The 19,101-nt window shown below is 43.4% G+C and overlaps 2 protein-coding genes across 2 annotated transcripts; both read right to left on the reverse strand.

The window, feature by feature from the left end:
* Positions 1-6,089: 6,089 nt before the first annotated feature.
* Positions 6,090-10,057, reverse strand: LOC115672127 (protein argonaute 7). The gene is made up of 3 exons (XM_030593909.2): positions 9,564-10,057; positions 7,918-9,139; positions 6,090-7,784 (listed from the first exon to the last, which is right to left on the reverse strand). The coding sequence occupies exons 1-3, from the start codon at positions 9,937-9,939 to the stop codon at positions 6,326-6,328; spliced, it is 3,057 nt and encodes a 1,018-aa protein (XP_030449769.1). The 5' UTR covers positions 9,940-10,057; the 3' UTR covers positions 6,090-6,325.
* Positions 10,058-13,935: 3,878 nt separating this feature from the next.
* LOC115672326 (transmembrane emp24 domain-containing protein p24delta9-like) lies at positions 13,936-17,872 on the reverse strand. The gene is made up of 4 exons (XM_030594114.2): positions 17,574-17,872; positions 17,224-17,433; positions 14,439-14,515; positions 13,936-14,331 (listed from the first exon to the last, which is right to left on the reverse strand). The coding sequence occupies exons 1-4, from the start codon at positions 17,775-17,777 to the stop codon at positions 14,187-14,189; spliced, it is 636 nt and encodes a 211-aa protein (XP_030449974.1). The 5' UTR covers positions 17,778-17,872; the 3' UTR covers positions 13,936-14,186.
* Positions 17,873-19,101: the final 1,229 nt, after the last annotated feature.

The raw sequence follows: 19,101 nt of genomic DNA on the forward strand, positions 1-19,101 counted from the left end.
CACGATCATGCAGGAACAGACCACACGAAACTTTTTTAACAACAGTGGGATGAGTGTTGGGTCACATTGTATTGCGATAAGCCCGCAATGCATCACATCGCCTATCGAGTTTTTCAACGCGAGCTCTTGAGTACAGGAGGCTCGATCCTGTGTTTACAAAGATAGGACTCGATCATATATCTAATCCGAGTCATATATCTGATCCGTGGAGTACAAGAAGGACGACTCCGCTTATTTCGCGAAAAATAAAATTAATGAGTTGAAAAATGTTTTTGTAAGAATGATCTTTCGGAGATATAGTAAATTGGGTAATCGCTTCCCTTTCTAACAGAAGGCTCACGGGCGGGGGGACCTCCCCTCGCCTTGTCTCGTGTTTTACTTTTTCCCCTGTCGTTTCCTTGTTGTGTCCACTTTACCGCGACCCGCGCAGAGCTTCTCTTCTCTTGATGCCAGCCCCCCCACGGTGAAAAAACAGCATATGCTCATGCGCGAAAAATCAACGTTGGACCGAGATGTAACATTCGTGGGGTCAAGTTCTGACAGGCAGATTCCCATCCGACTTTTGATGAGGTGATTTTTGGCTTGATTTGAAGTCTGGATTGGTGACGGTGAATTGAGGAGACGAGAACTCCTATTCCATCCCCCATTTCCGTCCTTAACATCCCAACGATCTCATCCGACTTGATATCTTTGATTGTTGGGAATGCGTACACGAAGATGAAATGGACATTTGCATCAAGACATGTGAGGGGTGCGAGGAACAAAGCCATCCCCGGTGCGTCGGCTCCGCCGTTTCTTATGCAAAAGCACGGGGCTCTTGGGTCGTGGTACGCAGGTGAAGTCCGTTTCTATGATTATACTCCGACCACAGGTACAAAATGGAGTGAAAGGGGATCGTGTTCATGAGTCCGTGGGGTTTGTGCCAGGCCGGATTGTGAAATTTCTCGAGTTGAGGCGGTTTCACAATGAACTCGTTATTAATTGTGAACCTAAATTTTCTATGTATGTGCTTTCGTCAATCAAAGTAGACAGTTGAAATTTATCCAATCATACAATATAAATATTGATTTTTCCTTTGTGCGGTCATCTTATTAACAAACCTTATAGAATTGTTGACCTGACAACTTCATCAACGTCACTTTAGGAGTTCTCTCGATTAATTGTTATTATATAACAACAAAATAAAAAGGGGTGCGGGTAGCCATTTACGAGGGTCCAATAATCCTCTTGACGATTAAGGCGGCGAATGATAATCATTCTGTTGAACAGAAATAGGTTTGAAATAGAAACCTGTTTGGTAACGCAATTTCATATTCTATTTCTGGAATGAATTTTTGTTCCAAAAATAAATTTGGAACATAAAATTTTTTTCATTGCTCGCCCTCGCTACTAATCGATCACTCACTCGCCGCCCACTTGCCGGTCGCCGCCTCCTGCCATTCGCCGTCTCCCGCCGCCGGCCGCCTCCCCCCGCCGGCCATCGTCTCCCGCCGCCAACCCACTGTCTCCTGCCGCCGATCACCCTCCTCCCACCTTTGGCCGCTGCCCGCCTCCCACCGCCGGTCGTCATGGGCCGCCACCCGTCGTCTACCAGCCATCGTCTCCCGCCGCCGGCCGCCGCCTACTTCCCACTGCCATCCACTGGCCACCGCCCCCGCCTCCGATTGCCCTCCTCTTGCCGCTGCCCTCCTCCCCCCGTCGGCCGCCGCTGACCACCCTCCTCTCGCAGCTGCCCTCCTCTAGTCACTGGCTGCCTCCAACCGCCATCTTCCGCACTGGCCGCGTTGTCGTCCGCCGCCACCTCCCCTCACCGCCTGCTGTTCGCTGCCACCATCCACCCTGCCCTCCGCCTGCCGTCCACTCGCCAGCCATCTTAGAGGAAGAAATTTTGTGCCGTTATCAAATAAATTTTTATTTTGAAAATAGAAATTTTGTATCGTTATTAAATATATTTTTTTGTTCAGAAATTCATCCAGAAACAGAAAATATAAAAATTAATTTCTGATAAAAAATGATTTTTTAAAATAAAATGATTATCATTCGCAGCCTAAATGTGTTACTACCGTCTCTAACCACCAACAAATGCAAACAATGAGAGAGAGAGAGAGAGAGAGAGGGGGTGGGACCGTGGGAGGGTTGAGGGTCGACACAAACACGCCATACGCATGCAAGGTGCCATCCCTTAAACCCTTCGTGCGTGGTGACGACCGCTGACCCCTCCCGCAAAACGAGGTAAGGGCGTGACCAAATGACAGATCTAAGGCCAAGGTTGTCACCCTCGCCCTCGGTCACATTAGCAACAGGGTTTTAATGGCCCTTGTCAGCAAGCGGCGAGGCAAGGGTTGCGGCCCTTGCCCCCCCTTCTCTTGATGCATTGGGCTCCACTGGCGCCAGCACACTTGTGCGATTATGTCTATTGATGGACTGGGGCTCCGCTAGTGCCATCACATTAGCCCTACGAGTGCCCTGTAGAGTGTTGATATGACATCTAACGATAATGTTGTAACTTTGTAAAGCTTTTTAATAAATGAATTAATATCGCGAAAAATTTTAAATTGATACATTTGTGATAATTTTATCCCATGCTAATTTTCGCGGGTTCATCAATCATTGATGGTTCTAGAACCGCTAAGCCTACGTTACACGCAATAGTACCTAAAATTTTCAAAAGATTTTTATGTCTTAATTAAGAATGAAAAATTCCTTGTGAAACAAAATAATCCTTTATTTCATTCTTAAGAAAAAGAAATGTTCTTGTGGCAAATTTACCCTCAGTTTGTTTCCGTTAAATTTTACTGTTAAATTGCTTTGTTAAATGATATGCGACAGTTAACTGATGTACCGGTTTTATGTTTTACCCTCCATTTGTCACAGGTGTACCAGTTTGTGATTTTTTGTGATATTAATTCAATTTAACGGAAAACTAACGGAGGATAAATTGGTTATAAATGTACCAGTTTGAGGTTTTTAGTAGTCAAAATATTAGTTTTGGGTAAATTTGTTACAGGTGTACCAGTTTGGGGTTTTTTGTGATAAAAAAAATAGTTTTGGATAAAATTATTACAGGTGTACCAGTTTTTTTATTTTTCGTGGTATTAACCCTTAATAAAAAGACCGAGATGAACAAAAAAGTACATAGTTTGATGACTTGATTGCCCAAAAAAACGTTAACGACGACATTAAACAATTCGACTAAGTTCAAATAATCACCACGTCGTCATCCCAAATCAAAAGAGTCTCCCAATGATTTAGGATCCTCCCAATAATACACCGCAACACACTATGCGATGGCAATTAGGTCTGCATATAAGAATTTGTGAATCCACAAAACTCTTAAAATTTAGAACGATTTATGAAATTTCCGGCTCGCTAATACGTGTCATATAAATAGATCTCATATTTCATTAGTTTGGAACCAATGCCTACATGGTATATCTCAAGGTAATATTTACTATGTATTCACTTCAGAACGTGCTTGCCTCAGTGGTAAGTAGCCAGTTCAGAATTTACTGCACACAACATGTTAATTATTCCCGTGAGATTTGTAATCAACGTTTTGAAGCTTATAATTAGTCACTAAAGTCTAATGAAAGAAAAGGAAAACTTTTTCCAGGATCCCCTTGCTCCCATCAGACAATAAGATGTGCGAGAAGACGAAGGGTGCGAATGGTATCTATTCTGCTCCAGAAATCAAATTCTTGCCAGAAATTGATTTCTGTAATTCTTGCAAGAAATTGATTTTCTGGAATTCTTGCAAGAAATTGATTTATGGAGGAGAAATCTGTTTGGTAAAACATGACTAATTCTGCTCCAGAAATTGATTTCTGGAACAAAAATCTGTTTTGATTTGTTGATTTTTTTTGCACCAAAAAAAATTAAATTTTACTCAAAGTGGGTGGTCACAGGTATTATAAGCCATTTTGTAAAGTTTTGAAATTTTTGATTTTTTTAATTTTTTTTTGGGCACCTAAAAAAAATTAAATTTCACTCAAAGTGGGTGGTCACATGTATTCTAAGCCATTTCGTGAAGTTTTGAATTTTTTTTATTTTTTTGGGCACCTCAAAAAATTTAAATTTTACTCAAAGTGGGTGGCTACAGATATTTTAAGCCATTCTGTGAAGTTTTGAAATTTTTTATTTTCTTTTATTTTTTTGGGCACTTCAAAAAATTTAAATTTCACTCAAAGTGAGTGGCCACAGGTATTTTAGGCCATTTTGTGAAGTTTTGAAAATTTTTATTTTTTTTGGGCACTTCAAAAAATTTAAATTTCACTCAAAGTAGGTGGCCACAGGTATTTTAAGCCATTTTGTGAAGTTTTGAAAATTTTGATTTTTTTGGACACCTCAAAATATTTAAATTTCACTCAAAGTGGGTGGCCACATGTGTTTTAAGCTATTCTGTGAAATTTTGAAATTTTTGATTTTTTTGATTTTTTAAAAAAAAATTCACCAAATTTCATATTTTCCTGAAATCTGACTTTTTTTTATTTTTTGAAAATTTTTATGAACTTTTCTAGAATTTTTCAATTTTTATGCATTTTCTGAAAAAAAAAAATTTGTGAGAAAATAGGGAGAATGCATTCCGGAATCAAGAAGCTACAAAAAGTAGCTTCTCTTTTTCTTGCAAAAAACTCATTCTGAAATCAAGAATGCATTCTGGAATTAAGTATTTTTAACAAATGCATTTTTATTTCAGAATGTAAAAATCGCTCTAGAATGTATTTCGAAAATTTGTTAACAAAAGCCGTTCTGTTCTGGAACGCGTGAATGAGTTTTCCTGTTCATCTGCTGTTTTCAAGAGGCTGTGGGAGCGATGTCTGATGAGTTACCTGTTCATTTCTTGAAAGATGATGGTACATGTGGGCTGCAGAGAGAGAGGGGGAGAGAGAGAGAGAGCTGAAGAGACAAAAGGAGAAGTCGGGAAGTCAGAGCCTTTCCCGACTTATGCTTTTGCTTCAAAAATCCCGTCTTTCTTGGCTTTTCTTTTGTCTCTTTCTCTCCTTCTGTCTCCTTCTGTTTCTCTCACTGTGGACTTCGATATTCGTTCAGTACTGAATGGCTGGCACACTGGACCGAGTGAGTGGGGGGGGTCGCTGCTTCAGCTTTCAGCAAGGTTAACTCAGCCTGCCACTGGTACTGGCACTGGGGTTGGCGGGTCCCTCAAAAGCTGGTTTTTTCTTTAATGTCCTCTCAGTCTTCTTCTGGCGTGTCTCTCTCTCCATTTCCATCCATCTGCAGTGAGCCCTCTCTGCCATCCCTTTTTTTTACTCCTCTGCATTCCTCTGACACTGCATGCATGGGAAAAATTTGGTCTTATATACTCGGCTACGTATGTGCCCTTTCTCTGTTTTTATATTCTTCCTTTTGGTGTTATCACCTGCGGCCAAGTAAAATTCCAAATCGATTTTAATGAATTTCTTCGGATTGGATGCAAGGATTCACAGGAATTTTGTTTCTCAGTCACAGTACAACTCGCACTCTCATCTCTCTCTCTCTCTCTCTCTCTGCTGCCTTTTCCATCTTTATAGTCCCTCCTTTGCCTGGCTCGTAGCTTCGTACCATGTTTACGCGCGCAGAGAATTTCTTGGGACCTCCATTCTTTCTTTCTAAAAGCTTTTGCGCGGCATTACAACTTCAACATCACGACCTGTCGTCGTCGTCAACAGAGAGCAATAAATGAAGTAAGAGCTGATATTAAGTTCATGGACAGCAACTCGCCGCGAGTGAAATCGATGGACTGCGAAGTTTGAGCGTGGAGAAACGATTAACCCGGCCGAACCCAAGAGTCAATCTTGGTTTTCGTGACAAGAGGAATGGTTGCGTACAGCAGAATGAAACTCAAGAAAAAGAAGTCAGTTCTCAGTTGGAGATTTAACTCCTACTAGGGCCACCCTCCGGTCATTAATGGCCCCATCAACGGCCATAACCACTTCACTTTTCAGCCACATTCGTTAGAATGCTCGGTGTTTAGAGAATTGAGTCAGCAGAAGAAGAAAAGAAAAGGCGAAAGAAAAGGGAAGCCTTGTGATGTAGCAAGATACATGAGAGGAGATTCGCTAGCATTCAAGGCACTTGTGACTTTGTGAGCATGAGCAGCAACTTGATTTTCTTGGATTAAGGACTTTCTACATGTTGCATTGATCTGAGCTACCCCGACATTAACCTTGAAATGACTTGATTAGCCCACTTGAAATAAAAAAGAAGAAGCTATGATCTAGGGTGATAAGCTGGTGCTACATTTGGACATCTCTCCGTTAATCCGGACAACTAACTGATTATTCGGGAGCCCCGGAAATAACTGTCCTAGGAGGGAGGAAATCAATGATCAGCAGTAGAACATAAGTTTCTTCACATTTTCGCTGAGTTTCGGTAGAGGCGTGGCTTTCGGAGGGGCGGCTCGGGACAGTTGAGACCCGTTTCTCATGTGGCCCAACGTCTCTGATCGCTCGAGGTATAGCCTGCCTCTGTAGGCAGCCAAATGGGCGTAGTAAGCTGGGGGCACCAACGACACCGGCTTAGTGCACCTCACGAACGTGTAGCACAGATTATAGACCAGCTTCTGGAGCTCGTCGGACGTGAACTCGTTCTCGTCCACCAGTACGTGGTAGTGAGCCGGCCGGCTAGTTCCTTTTACTCCCGAGTGGCTACACAAGTAGAAATCAAACTCCCTCGGATGAGTTATTACAGTGTCCACCACTGTCCCAGGTGGGATGTTCTCGTCAAAGACCTGGTTTCTGGTAGAGGAAAAATCGGCATCATCGGGAAATAGCCTCGTGTGGTGCCTCTTCTGAACGACTACGAATGTTACGGTTGGCCTATAGCCAGGGAATCGCGCACAGCCTTTCTTAATGGCGAGCAACTCCTCTTTAAGGACTTTGTGGAACTGAGTCTCGCTCACACCGTCTCTAAAGAAGATTATTCGACTGGGCAGCTCCTTGACTTCGAGTTGGAAATCATCTAGTAATTCCCCCACCATGTCCCCGAGATCCTGGATTATTTCTTGTCTATGGGTTTGAGACCTCATTCTCGATGCATACTTGTTGGCAGCTGGCCAGTTCATGCTGCCAACGACAGCGGCAACAGACGGGCTGAAGTCATCAAGCGGGTGCGGATGAGTCACGTCGGCACCCATAAATATCACCGGCTCATTTTGATGGAGAAGCCGCGGGATTTGGGAGGGTAATGAATTGTAAAGAGCGACCGTGCATCCTCCTACTTTGGCATTTATCTTGAGTGCCAAGTTTGCGAGAAACTGGGAATTCAACTTTCCGAGGTTGGAGTACAAGCAACACTGGCTTACAACTCCGATGGTTGTCTCGGCAATTCGCTTTAGATCTGCATATCCTCTGTGTTTCTTCTCCATTACGCACAGGAGTAGTCGGAGGTTGTTATCTGCAGCTTTGTGGATCTTCTTGAGCTTAGACTCCAAAAGAACAACATTGTTGAGCACGTGATTCGGTTCGAATTGAGGGGTAATAACCGGATTCTTGCTGAGATATATGCCTAGCTGTTCGCATCTTTGGGAGAGCTGCGCGATGAATTTCGAAATGCTCGACTTCTGATCCGGGGTTCCTCCGAAGCTTATGAGGCCCCATTTTTCTATCCGAATTCCTTCATAAACATGGCTATCCACGAGGTTCCACTGCCGGTCTGGGCGAGACGGAACTAGATTCCTTATATGGCCATGCTCACCTAGTTTTAGTTTTGGAGGTTGCAAGATTCGACCGTTTACTCGCGTCATCTCTCTTGAAATCTGGAGATTGAACTCTCTTTCCTGGTTGCCGCTGTCAGTTAAAGCAGACAACTCGATGATTCAGCAATGGAGTCACAAGTCGATGGAGATTAAAAATCAGTTGAATAGAACCTTCAGGTAAAAACAGATTAATACCAGTTCACTCCACAGATCTCAAAAGTTACCTCGTTGGTCCAACCGGTCCTCGCATCACTCCATCGATGATCGCTTTTCGCTCTTTTGGCCTTTGGCAACCCATTTTGAGTATTCTCGCGGTCTGATCGTCAGAAAGTTTCCCGAGAAATTTCTGGCCCTCACAAATCACGCATAGCTCCATTGGAAGATAACATGGTTTGCTTCTACTCGTCTGTAAGCACGGCAAGTACCTGAACTCTATGTCATAGTTATAGTGGTTCTTGAAGTAACTCACCAGCTTTAGATTTTGGCCATCCCGGTCCACAAACCAGAGATTTTCGGTCGGCGCCTCGGTCAAGCCATAGACCCGGTATCGCTGGACAGTTTCTCTATGGCAAACGAAGATTCGGATGTTCTTCAAAGCCTTCTCGACTTCCGTCCTTTCTTCGACATTCAGGCTCCTGGTCTTCCTCTGCGAAAGGTCTCTAAGGAACTCGAGTCGCCTCTCCAAATAGGGGATCACTCCGATGCTTTCATGGAATGCCGTCACCGAGAAATCGACGTTGAGCGAAAGACCTTGCTGCGTCGGCCGTAGGCTCTGGAAGAAACCCCTAACTCCAACAGCTCCTCCCCCGATTCCTTTGCTCCCACCCGTGGAGCTCGAGTACATCGAACGGCCCACGGGTATGCACTTCTCCGCGGGGCTCTCCCGCAGCACGACGTCCAGGGCATGGAGGTAGTCCTGAGGAAGCGGAACCCAATCATCTTCCTCCTTGCTCAAGTAGCTGCCCAGTCCCTTCCCTTCGAGCTTCGACACGAGCTTCATGTTTATCCGGAACAGCTTGTGCTTGTGATGCTTGACCTCCGAATTACTAGATGGCAGCATCAACTTGCTCGTGGGGATCGGCAGGCTAATGAAGAAGTCGAGCCTGTCGTTCTGAAACTCCACCGGGCTGAAGAGATTCTTCCGGCCGTCAAACGCGGGAAGAGCCCCGGAAAATATCGCCGAGTTGTCTTTCACTAGCTGTCGCTTGATTGCCCGGGCAACTTCCCTGGGGGCGCTCGGGGTGATTTCAACATTGTAATGGTAAATTCTCTGGGCCGGGTCGAATTGGACTAGAAAATGGTTGGCAAGAAGCGGGATAACCGGGCCCTCCACGCCGCCAGAATCTGGTCTCCTGGCAACGGCCATTGCTTCTGGTGGTACGACACCAAACAGCCTTCTTCCATTTTCTTCCTTCACACTGGTTTGCCTCTGAACCCTCCGTGGAGCTGTTTCAAGTATTCGGAAAGACAACAGAGTGAGTTATATAACCCTCATCTTCTTCACTTTCATAACCAAGAACAAGATTCTAAGTCTCTGTCGGTCATTGGGAAATAACCAATCGTTAACCACGATAATGTTAAAGACTCCTATGACGAGCTGCTCAACTTTCGGATACTAGACCTTTTTTTTTTTTCCCGCAAGCACATGCCTTGCTTATAGCGTCAACAGTACCCACAAGAGCCTTTTGGAACACAAAGAAAGCAGGAATAGGACTTGTGAAGGGTGAATAAAAAGAAACCAACTTGCATTAACATGTGGGCAGAGTGAAGATTGAAAGCAGAGCACACATGCAAGAAGAGGGAAACAAGAAAGCAAGAAAAGCAAATGAAACAAGTGGTTCTCCGATTCGTTTCTTTCTTTTGGCATTACCTGGAGTGACTGTGGCATTTGGGACCTGGGTCTCGGAGGATGTGGCGAGAGGAGGAGGGCTATTGAGCTTGTGAGAGGACTTCTTCACCAGGGCCTTCGAACTCAAGCACTGGTTGCGAGTCCGACCGTGAGAGAGCGATGGAGGTGAAGCGAGTCGGGGAAGTGTTGGAGGAGGAGGCAGAGGAAGCAGAGCAGGATAATAGGCCTGGTAGCACTGGGTCTGGCTACACAGTCCTCCGAGCCCTAGCTGATTGTTGTTGGAGTGTTGCAACAGCTGAGGTTGATGCTGGCGATGATGGTTCTTGATGGGGCTCCTGAAAGTTCTTGTCTTGGTGCTGCATTTCTTGTTGGCCTTCGACTCCTCAGTCTCTTCCATGGCTCGATTCACAGCGAGACAGGGTGGTGAGAGTAAGTAGAAGCAGCAGATGCGGCATATAATAAGGAAGAGAGAGAGAGAGAGAGAGAGAGAGAGAGAGATGGGCTTTCAGTTTCTGAGGTCTCTGACCTTCTTTGTTTCCTATCAAAAGGAAAGGTGCGAATGAGCCTGTGGCAAGAGCTCCACAGACGTGATGTTTCTAACTGGGTGTCTCCATGTTTGTAAAATGAGTATATTATGTGAAAAATGTTACTTCGTAGTAGACTCATCGTGTATGAGTAATAAGGCTGCGTCGATCAGGAGAAGGTAAGCATGCCACAGCAGTTCAATGGAAAGCTGAAAGCTACAAGTTCTCGCACGATTTTCACATTGCTACTGATTTCGTTCGTAAATATGGAATGGACATGCTGATTTCACTCTATTGAGCCACTGACTAGATGTCAAACATTTGAGGCTAGCGTATAGCCTTTAGTTTTTGTTCCTTGGGGTCCAAAAAGAAAACCAAAAGAAAAGGGAGAACTTTATTGAAGTCAATGAGGTGGGGGTAAGGGGAAAAGTACAGAAAAGGCCTTAAAGCCCGATATCAGCAATCTGTGGAATCATATTTGCCTGATAGGGATTGGACCTCCATGTGCTCAGCCTGCAGTCCATCACATTCATTCTAAGCTCCATTTCTTGTGAATGTGAAAGAGAGTAATAAAGATCCCATCTTGTCCTAATCTCGCTTGGCCTCATTCCTTGATTCATGGAACTAAGGACTCTTGAGTGGATCCATTTGGACCTCCGTTGGTGGGATTGGAAAGATCATTGAATGTGGTTAAATGACAAAAGCCAATTTTCCGACCTGTCCTAATTGAGTTTTACAGAAGACCTTCATGCCTGTAGTTTGACTATAAAGAAGACAATAGAGGCATCAGGAACAAGAAACTTCTATTCCCATATCCACGAAGTTATCTGAAACTATAGGGTGATGGGGTCCTCCCTAAGCTAAGGATGACATAGACTTACCTCATTCACTCTCTGTTAATTCCTCGTGATTATTTTATTTTAACTTTTTTAGCTCACTAGACCCGTCTTTGACCCACTCTTTTTCTCACTCAGGTAATTCTAATGAAAATAACATTTCTCTCTCTCTAACATTGGGCTATCCCCTAGTACTTTTAGCCTCCCTTTTGCCTCATCTTTCTACAACATGATTAGTGGAAGTGGCTGAGAAAATGGGTCCTTTTTTAAAAAATCTCCATCGGATATGAAGCATGTCGTTGGAATGCGGTGACGGGACAATATGATTAAGAGTGGAGCCGGGGAAAAACTATTCAACTCATAGTTAGGATTTGGACCACACCATACCCCATCAGATAGAGGTCCACTTACCCTTTTTCTCCATATGAACATTTCAGCGTATGGGACCAGCACATCGGATTGAGCAAGACCTAAACAGTTTCCAAGACTCGCCAGCAGCTTCACACGTGGCTCGAGCGAGGCTATTAATTTACCCTCGGTTTTGATAGCCATTATCATTAAAGACTTAAAAAGTTAGGCAGCTGTAAAAAAAAAAATGTTGTTTGGCCTTCAATGCATTTGGGCAAAATGAGGGGTTTAAGAGATATCCCATATCTTTGAATCTTGATGATGGGGTCTATATCTTTGCTAGCCTTGCTCTTTCTTCAATTGCACTCATTATCATGCTGAATAGAAAGGCTAAAAAGCAGAGTTTTGCGCCGAGATATGAGTCTGGTTTTTTCCCCTTAGGATGATTTGATGTGTGCTGGTGAGGGAATAAGAGGGATACTGTTGTCTGCCTATTTAGCAAAAGAAATGTGCCACGTTTAATTATTAACTGAAAATTTCATGTAGTAAAAGTAAAAGATGGAGGAAGTAATTACCCTTCGTTTGATTAGCAAGTGAAGTTTCAGTTAAACACATAGCCCTTAAGCTGGTGTACGCAAGAAAGATTAGGCCTTTATTTAACTCTAGGCTTTGTAATTGGTCTTTATCGAATGAGCGAGTGACAAGTAACTTATGGCTATTTAGTAGCTTTCGGTTTCATGACAATGACGTAGTCAAAGTGTTGTGGCCACTCTTTGGACACTCTTTTTCGTTTGCACTAGCAAAATAACACACAGCGTGCGTCTGATGAAATGATAAATGAAAAGAAGCCTCTACAGAGGATGGCTCTTTTCAAGGGGTTTCTATGTAGCAGTTTACTATTATAATTGAAGAAGCCATCCCTTTGCTTCTTCACGGGTTGACTAAAGCTTCGTTTCTCTAGCTGAACAGATGATCCTCCTGACCAAACTCTCTGCTTATTGGTCTACCGCCTCAAAATTGACTCCCTATTGTCCATAGAATGATTCTTGTTTAGTAAAGCAATGTGATGTCATACTCCCTACTCATGACATGAATTCCCACTTAGCTCTCTCACTTGAGAGACAAGTGGGTGAATTCATTCGGAACCCACTATCTAACAAGATAGTCTAGGTGACCGCAATCTGGTTGCGTTTGTTTATATAAAATATTAAGACAAAATCAAGGAAGACGGAGGAAAACTATAATGAAAATCTAGACTGAAGAGAACGCAAATCCTGGTTTGTTCTTATGCTGGAGGAAAGGAAAATAAGTGCATGCTGAGGCGGCCTGAAAGAGATTCTGGATGCCATCAGACCCAATGGAGTAGGATGTTTCTTGATTGTTTTTTTCCCCCACCATTATTAAATTCAAAGACATTTTAATAAGAATTGGAGAGGCAGACATTGATAATGATTCGCAGATAAAATAGTATTTATGATTTGCATTGTGACCCGATCTCAAGATTAGGACACGGATTTTGCTGCACTTGACATTCGAATGATTTGTTTAAGGTTATGTCATTTAGAGTGTCAGGAGTCACTTCCCCCAGTGCTTCTTCTCGCCGACGTTTGGGTGCCTTTTTCAATGGTTTGTCCTCTTTGCAATGCGACAGTGAGAATCATCATCCATTAGGCTCAGTCTAGAGTCTATAAGGACAATCCATAATCTCAACTGACACCGCATGGAGTTAAGAGCAAAAAGAGAAGAAAAGATAAATGCAAATAGTTCCATTTCCTGAGATGTATCAATATTTTCAGCTTATTCCGGATTGGTGATTCGTAAACATTTGAAACTTGCAGAGACCATGATCCGAAGCCAATCACTTATTCTATTTTGGGACAAAATCCTAAGCTTTTCACTTGAATGATCTTCCTGAGTTAGATATGGCTGATGGCAATAACGCCTGCCTCTATCCCGTTCCCTGTTGCAGAAGGCGAGCAAAGTGCACGAGTCGGCACTTTCCCATGTACAGGATTCTGAACTAAGAATTCTCGAGAAATAGTTCCCCCGTGGAGAGAGGAAACCTCAGCAGCAATGTCGAGCTCTAAGCATATGTTGAACTAAGCTTGTCAGAATGACAAGAAGTGGAGGCGAGGAAGAGGGTCGAGCTGGAGGAGAATTGGGAATCTCACAATGCTTTGGTCTGCATTCTCACAGATGCAACAAGGAGATAACAACAGTGAACGAGTGCTTCTGATAGTTACATCAACTGATAGCTAGCATCTTTTAGCAAAAAAGAAAAAAAAAACTGATAGCTAGCATCAAAAAGAGAACAGGGACGGCTTCAGCCTCACCACATGCTAGAATTCTTGCTGTTTAGCTAACACTTATACCGGGCTAAGCACAAAAACATGATTTGTAGATACGGGTATTATCATGCATTCACAAATTCTCTCTCTCAACATCCGAACTGAAGTGCACCAACCAAGCAAACATTAATGTTATAGTAGTCTCCAAGATCATTGGATTTTGACTGTATCCAACCGAATAGTGCTTAATTTATTCAATGCGCAGGAAGTATGTCACTCCTCACCACGGCTTAGTTGCTAGATACAGCAGCCCTTGGCTCCTGCTTGGCGACACTATAATGATAGTAGTAGCAAAACTAAAGTCTGACCAGGAAAAAAGAACTAGGTGCCATGAAACTTAAAGGCTAAGGAGGCCTTCTTGTTCAGCAAAGTTCATTCCAGCAAACTGAAGGACAAGAGGCAATATTTTCATCAAGACCGACCTGAGAATGCAATTGTACAGGATGGCGCAATGAAGTCCCTTTGTGTGGTATGATGCCGACTTAAGTTATCCAGCAATGTAATCTCCTATTTGGTCCTTTTCAACATACTGTCTAACTCCACGTATGATACAGAAAACAAAAATTGTGAAATGTTGTCCTGATATATCTAGATGAGCTTCTTTTTCTCGAAAAATGTCTTGAGGTGCCATAGTTGCAAGCCAGCCACAGACAAGCAAACAAAAAGCGAAAGGCAACTCAGCCACGCCATTTTGGAGTTGGTCGCTCGGTTAAGTTCCTGCATTTCTTCTTCCCTGAAGAATAAAGTAAAGAAACATAAAGTCGACATCTTCACAAGGGGACTCCAAAAGAAATCTTAGATACTACTTTAAAAATGGAAGTGCAAACGGAGGTATCACACCTGTCGCGAAGATAGAACATCTCCTCATGAATGGAGTTGATCGTGTCATGCAACTTCTTCAGCTCCAGTTCCATGAGCTGATATTCAAAAGATAAAAAAAAAAGGATGGGCATAACTTAGGTGAGTATGTCAACAGATAACTTAAGATGAAGAAATGGACAATGATTGCCAAAAATAGATAGCGTGTGAACAAGAACAGATGATAACTATTCATATCAGATAAAAAGAATCTTTTCCTCAACCTCCTTTTTTAGGCCATTAATTTTCCTCAACCTCGCTAATTCCTTCTGGTACCATATTATTGTCCATTCTTTAAGCAAAAACAAAAGGCCTCTTGAATCCCAACGAATAGTCCATTGCAACCTAGGAGACACTATCCTTCTAAAATATCTTATGCCTTGAAAACGTGCCCTTGTATTTCAGCGGGAAAAAATTGTAAGGTGCCTTTATGAAGAAATAAAGCATAAGCGGGGATCCTCACTATATTGACCAAATTATCACACACAGGGTAGACAGTTTCTATGGGGTGGACACCTGTGCCTCAACGCATTTCGGAGCTCTTACTACAGTTAAGCGATCCTCTTCGCATAATTCGTCCAACCCAAGGATAGTTATACCCATTCAGTGACTTTGGCACTGTACATTCCCAAAATGGGAGACCTGTGTTTTTGGTAAACAGTTGCCCAGGCCCAAATCATAATTAAACACTCTCCTCTTGCTATTTAATCCATTTGACCGAAAAAAGTTATATACCACAACAAATCTGTTCTTCAATGCCCAATTATTTAGCTTTCTACCTCCTCCATATATTTACTACTCAGATGGCATCATCCACGTTAAAAAACTTTGAGCGTTAAACCCGCCTACGTAATTTTTAAGTCAATAAGGAAAGAAGAAAAAAAGATGGGACCATGGATAATTTGAAGATAATGAAATGGTCTCCATTCAGGAAGAATTCCCACACTATTTTGAGACTTTCAGAGGATTAAATTACTGCAGAATGACAGGCAAAACAAAACATGATGCAGAAGGAAGGATATGAGTTGTGCTCAAGGACTTTTTGGCAGTTCTTTCAACGGTAATCCTCACATACGCACAGATGTTAGTGTTCATTTTTTTTATCAATCTTAATGCCAGTATTTTCCTCATCTGCCGGAACAAGGCAATAATTATCGTTGTTGGCTCTTTTCCACACACACAAATTTAAAAAGTGTTTAAGCTAGAAGTACAATATCGTAAGTCAATTCAATGGCCTGATGATAACCCTAACAAATGGTTTCTTTGAAATTGTTAAATATTCTTGTTGAAGGGTAAAGACAAAAGAAGAATTGGCAATTTCCTGCTTGAGGCATGGTAGAAAAAATGAATCTAACACAATGTCAATAGAACATTCTTATGTGGTGCAGGTTGATAGGAGGTGTTTCAATGCGGAATCTGTTTCTAGATAAAAGGAAATATGTTCCTCCAATAGACATAAGACTCTTGCTTTTCCCTTATTAAGACTAACATCGATAGCCATTCAAATCCCCATCCCTATTCAGCACTTCAACCAATTCAGCACTTCAACAACAGTGATTAAGGTATTTGCAACACATTCACCTACCATTTTCACCCTAAACCCATACCATTTGTTATCATTGCTTCTTGAAAGAGGTAAGGATGCAAAGTTCAAGTTCAGTCGGTTAGAAGCAGCTGGCTTCTCTTTCAATGCATTTATTTCAGATTACTTCATGATCCTTATGCTATCAATTTAGAACGGTCCAGCGACCTTCAGAAAGAGTTTGCTTGCTCTGTGTTCAAGTCTTATATCTTCTTCCATCAACTTAAAATTCGATTGTATCCTGTAGAGTAGTTTAAATCATAGAATACGAAAAGTCCAAAGCAATTTTGCATCTCCAAACTCCCACAATCGTTCCCTAGTTCTTGTCAAAAACTTTGAGGGACACGTCTAAAGTCTAAACTGTTATTCTTGCTGCATTTCCCTACAAAAAAAAAAAACAGATCAAACTCCACCAAGTCCAAGATCTTGCGTGAAGCTACAACTTCTGAATCGTCTAATCATGCTTCTAGTGCAACCTAGAGCCAGTGGTTTGATGACAAAGGATTTGAAAAATCTAAAATCATAGAGCATCTGATTGACCTGAAACCTAATCTCCAGGCTCCACAAAACCTTATAAGCTGAAAAACACTACTTCATCCCAAATGACAAATGGTTTGCATTCCCCCATAGGCCACAACTCGCTTCTTCTTAGCTTCAGAGCATATGTAAATCAATCAGGACAAGCAAGCTGACACACAATTGTAAGTATGGACATTATCTCTTCCCACAGAAAGAAACTTTCTCGGAGAAAAGTATAAGCGCAAGAAACTTTTGCAAGATAACAACACCTAGAATCACATAAATCTTCGGTGCTCATAATGTACAGCCACTGAGCTATGTTGAAGAAATGGGTCTCGTTTGACAAGGTACACAGTGTGCCCCATTCCCCCGGTGCTACTTTAAACAGAGGAATTGGAATTAAGGCACTCAACTACTCCCACAAACTCACGGTTAACTTCATCGATTCCTCTGACTCCAGAACACATTAGACACCCCACTCCCCACCCTCCCTTCCCCCCGAAACTAGACATTACCTCGACCAAGCCATTACTTTCCCCATTCCATCAAATTTAACAGCGAAATATAAAGTAAGCATTGAAGGGCCCCAAAAAGCCAAACTCAACATTGCCCAATAGCAGCATCTTCTTGAAATCGCACACGAAAAGATCTGAGGAGTAAACTCACATCAACTTGGCCTTTCTTGGCAACACTGCCCCAATCCTTAGCAGCCACACCAGTCCTCCAATCAAACTCAACGGTCACCGTGGTCGGTGGCCGGTGATCCGGGGTCCAGAAGCAGGCCATGTAATCCCCAGCCTCCGCGGCCGTGAACGCGAACTGACCCGACTCCACGTGGTCCGCGTAGTGATAATTGTTCCCATACGTCGAAGTCACCTGCGCCAAAGAAAGAAAAAAAAAAATTCAATCAGGACCCCCATGCCCATACAAACCCAAAACCAAATAACCCGAATTCGCGACGGCGATCGAGCATGCAAATCGGACGGGAAAGTCGACGAAAGGTTCGAGCTTTTTACCCTGACGGTGAGCTTGTGGGACTCGGGCATGGGCTGGCCTTCGCTGGGGTTGACGACGCTGTACTTGCCGACGGTCATGGAATTGCTCTTGATGTCCTCGGAGATGCACTTGGTGTGGCCCGACTGCAGGTCGAACCGGACCGATCGGCATGTGGCCAGGACGGACGACAGGATCAGAAGCGGGAGCGCATGCGATCGGATCATTGCGACGGTGGTGGGGAAGACGAAGAGGATCGAGGTGGACGATGGTACGATCGGTTTCGTCTCTTCGGAGGTTGCCCCGGAACAAAAGTCAAAGGTTTTGTTTTGAAGCCTTGGACTTTGCTTTGAAGCTTGAAATCGGTCGTCCGCTAAAAAAGAAAAGAACATTGATGCGCTTCTACGGAGTTCTAACCCCCGGGAAGGTGACGTGGCAGAGGGAAAGTACAGCCTGTCTGATTTGAGCCACGTGGTGAGGGATGATTTGTTATCGGACGCAAGTAGGATCCTTTTCGCCCTTTTCTGCTGACGAAGCAGCATGGCATCACGAGCCGAGTCATTTAGGCGTCACGAGCTTGGTACGGGCCGATGCAAGGGCTATACGCATCAGTGCATGCGGGGTGTGCATGCACGAACAACTGCAATGTACATGCTAGTGTCACGGTCCGAATTCTCTGATACTCTTGTGGACTAAAGAGTGGAGCTTTGTGACATTGAGGTGAAGAGTGAATGACCAAGAACGGGTGATATAATTGGTTTGTGAGAGTTGCTTTAGATATTTGTGCTAAGAATTTGGAGTGGAGTGAATATCATTTTATCTCGGAAGATATCTAAAGGCGAGATTGGCCTCCCATGCACAAACTGATTGAGAGCTAAAGCGGTTCTCTTGATAAGATCGTGGCAGACTGAAACCAAATGTTGTACTGAAGCGATATGCATGTCTCGCTTGAGGGACTAGATAGTTGAATTAAAATGGGGGCGTGTTACGTCTACAAATCGGAACACGAGAGAAAAGGGGATAGGAAACGCGCACGAGAGAGCGAGCGACATGGTCGGAAGTCTCGTCGCCTGAAAGATTGCATCCGTTGCCGCACGGACCGAGTGACGCGTTAGCGACGACGGGCTCGGTCACGTGCCAGGGGCCAAAATGCCAATGAACGGGCTTGAGCAAGCTGTTTCCTTTTTAGTCTAGGCCCATCGAGCTAGGCCCAGTTAGTCCAAGCTTGTTCCAGCATAGAACATCAATTCGTTTTTCTTTGTCAAGGGCGAGATTGAACGAAGGGTTCTCAGGCTCGTCGGCGAGCGTCTTTGCTTGAAATGCAAGTGAGTGGGATTCGAGTGAGTTCTATCTTTCTTGATCCAGCCTGCTTGGCTAGCCTTCTTGTAGGCTCACTCGATCTCATCTTGAAGATGTAAATCTCAGTGACGTCTCTGCGGTCACGAAAATTAATGGCAAAGTACCCAAGAGTCTATGCAGCTTATGACCGACTTCCCGAAAACCACCTACAAGGCTACAACCAAACACGGCTAACATCCATTTCAATAATGA

This window comes from Syzygium oleosum, unplaced genomic scaffold, assembly GCF_021117445.2.
Source record: "Syzygium oleosum isolate NSW1041296 unplaced genomic scaffold, Sole_v2.1 Sole_v2.02, whole genome shotgun sequence".
In the NCBI taxonomy this organism is placed as follows: Eukaryota; Viridiplantae; Streptophyta; class Magnoliopsida; order Myrtales; family Myrtaceae; genus Syzygium; species Syzygium oleosum.

Excerpts from the sequence above, each read along its gene's own strand:
- LOC115672127 (XM_030593909.2), bottom strand. The coding sequence starts at position 9,939 with ATGGAAGAGACTGAGGAGTCGAAGGCCAACAAGAAATGCAGCACCAAG. Across the intron at positions 9,140-9,563 it reads AAATGCCACAGTCACTCCAG|CTCCACGGAGGGTTCAGAGG; the intron begins GTAATGCCAAAA and ends TACTTGAAACAG. Across the intron at positions 7,785-7,917 it reads GGACCGGTTGGACCAACGAG|CGGCAACCAGGAAAGAGAGT; the intron begins GTAACTTTTGAG and ends TTTAACTGACAG.
- LOC115672326 (XM_030594114.2), bottom strand. The coding sequence starts at position 17,777 with ATGATCCGATCGCATGCGCTCCCGCTTCTGATCCTGTCGTCCGTCCTG. Across the intron at positions 17,434-17,573 it reads CCCACAAGCTCACCGTCAGG|GTGACTTCGACGTATGGGAA; the intron begins GTAAAAAGCTCG and ends TCTTTGGCGCAG. Across the intron at positions 14,516-17,223 it reads CCAAGAAAGGCCAAGTTGAT|CTCATGGAACTGGAGCTGAA; the intron begins GTGAGTTTACTC and ends TTTGAATATCAG.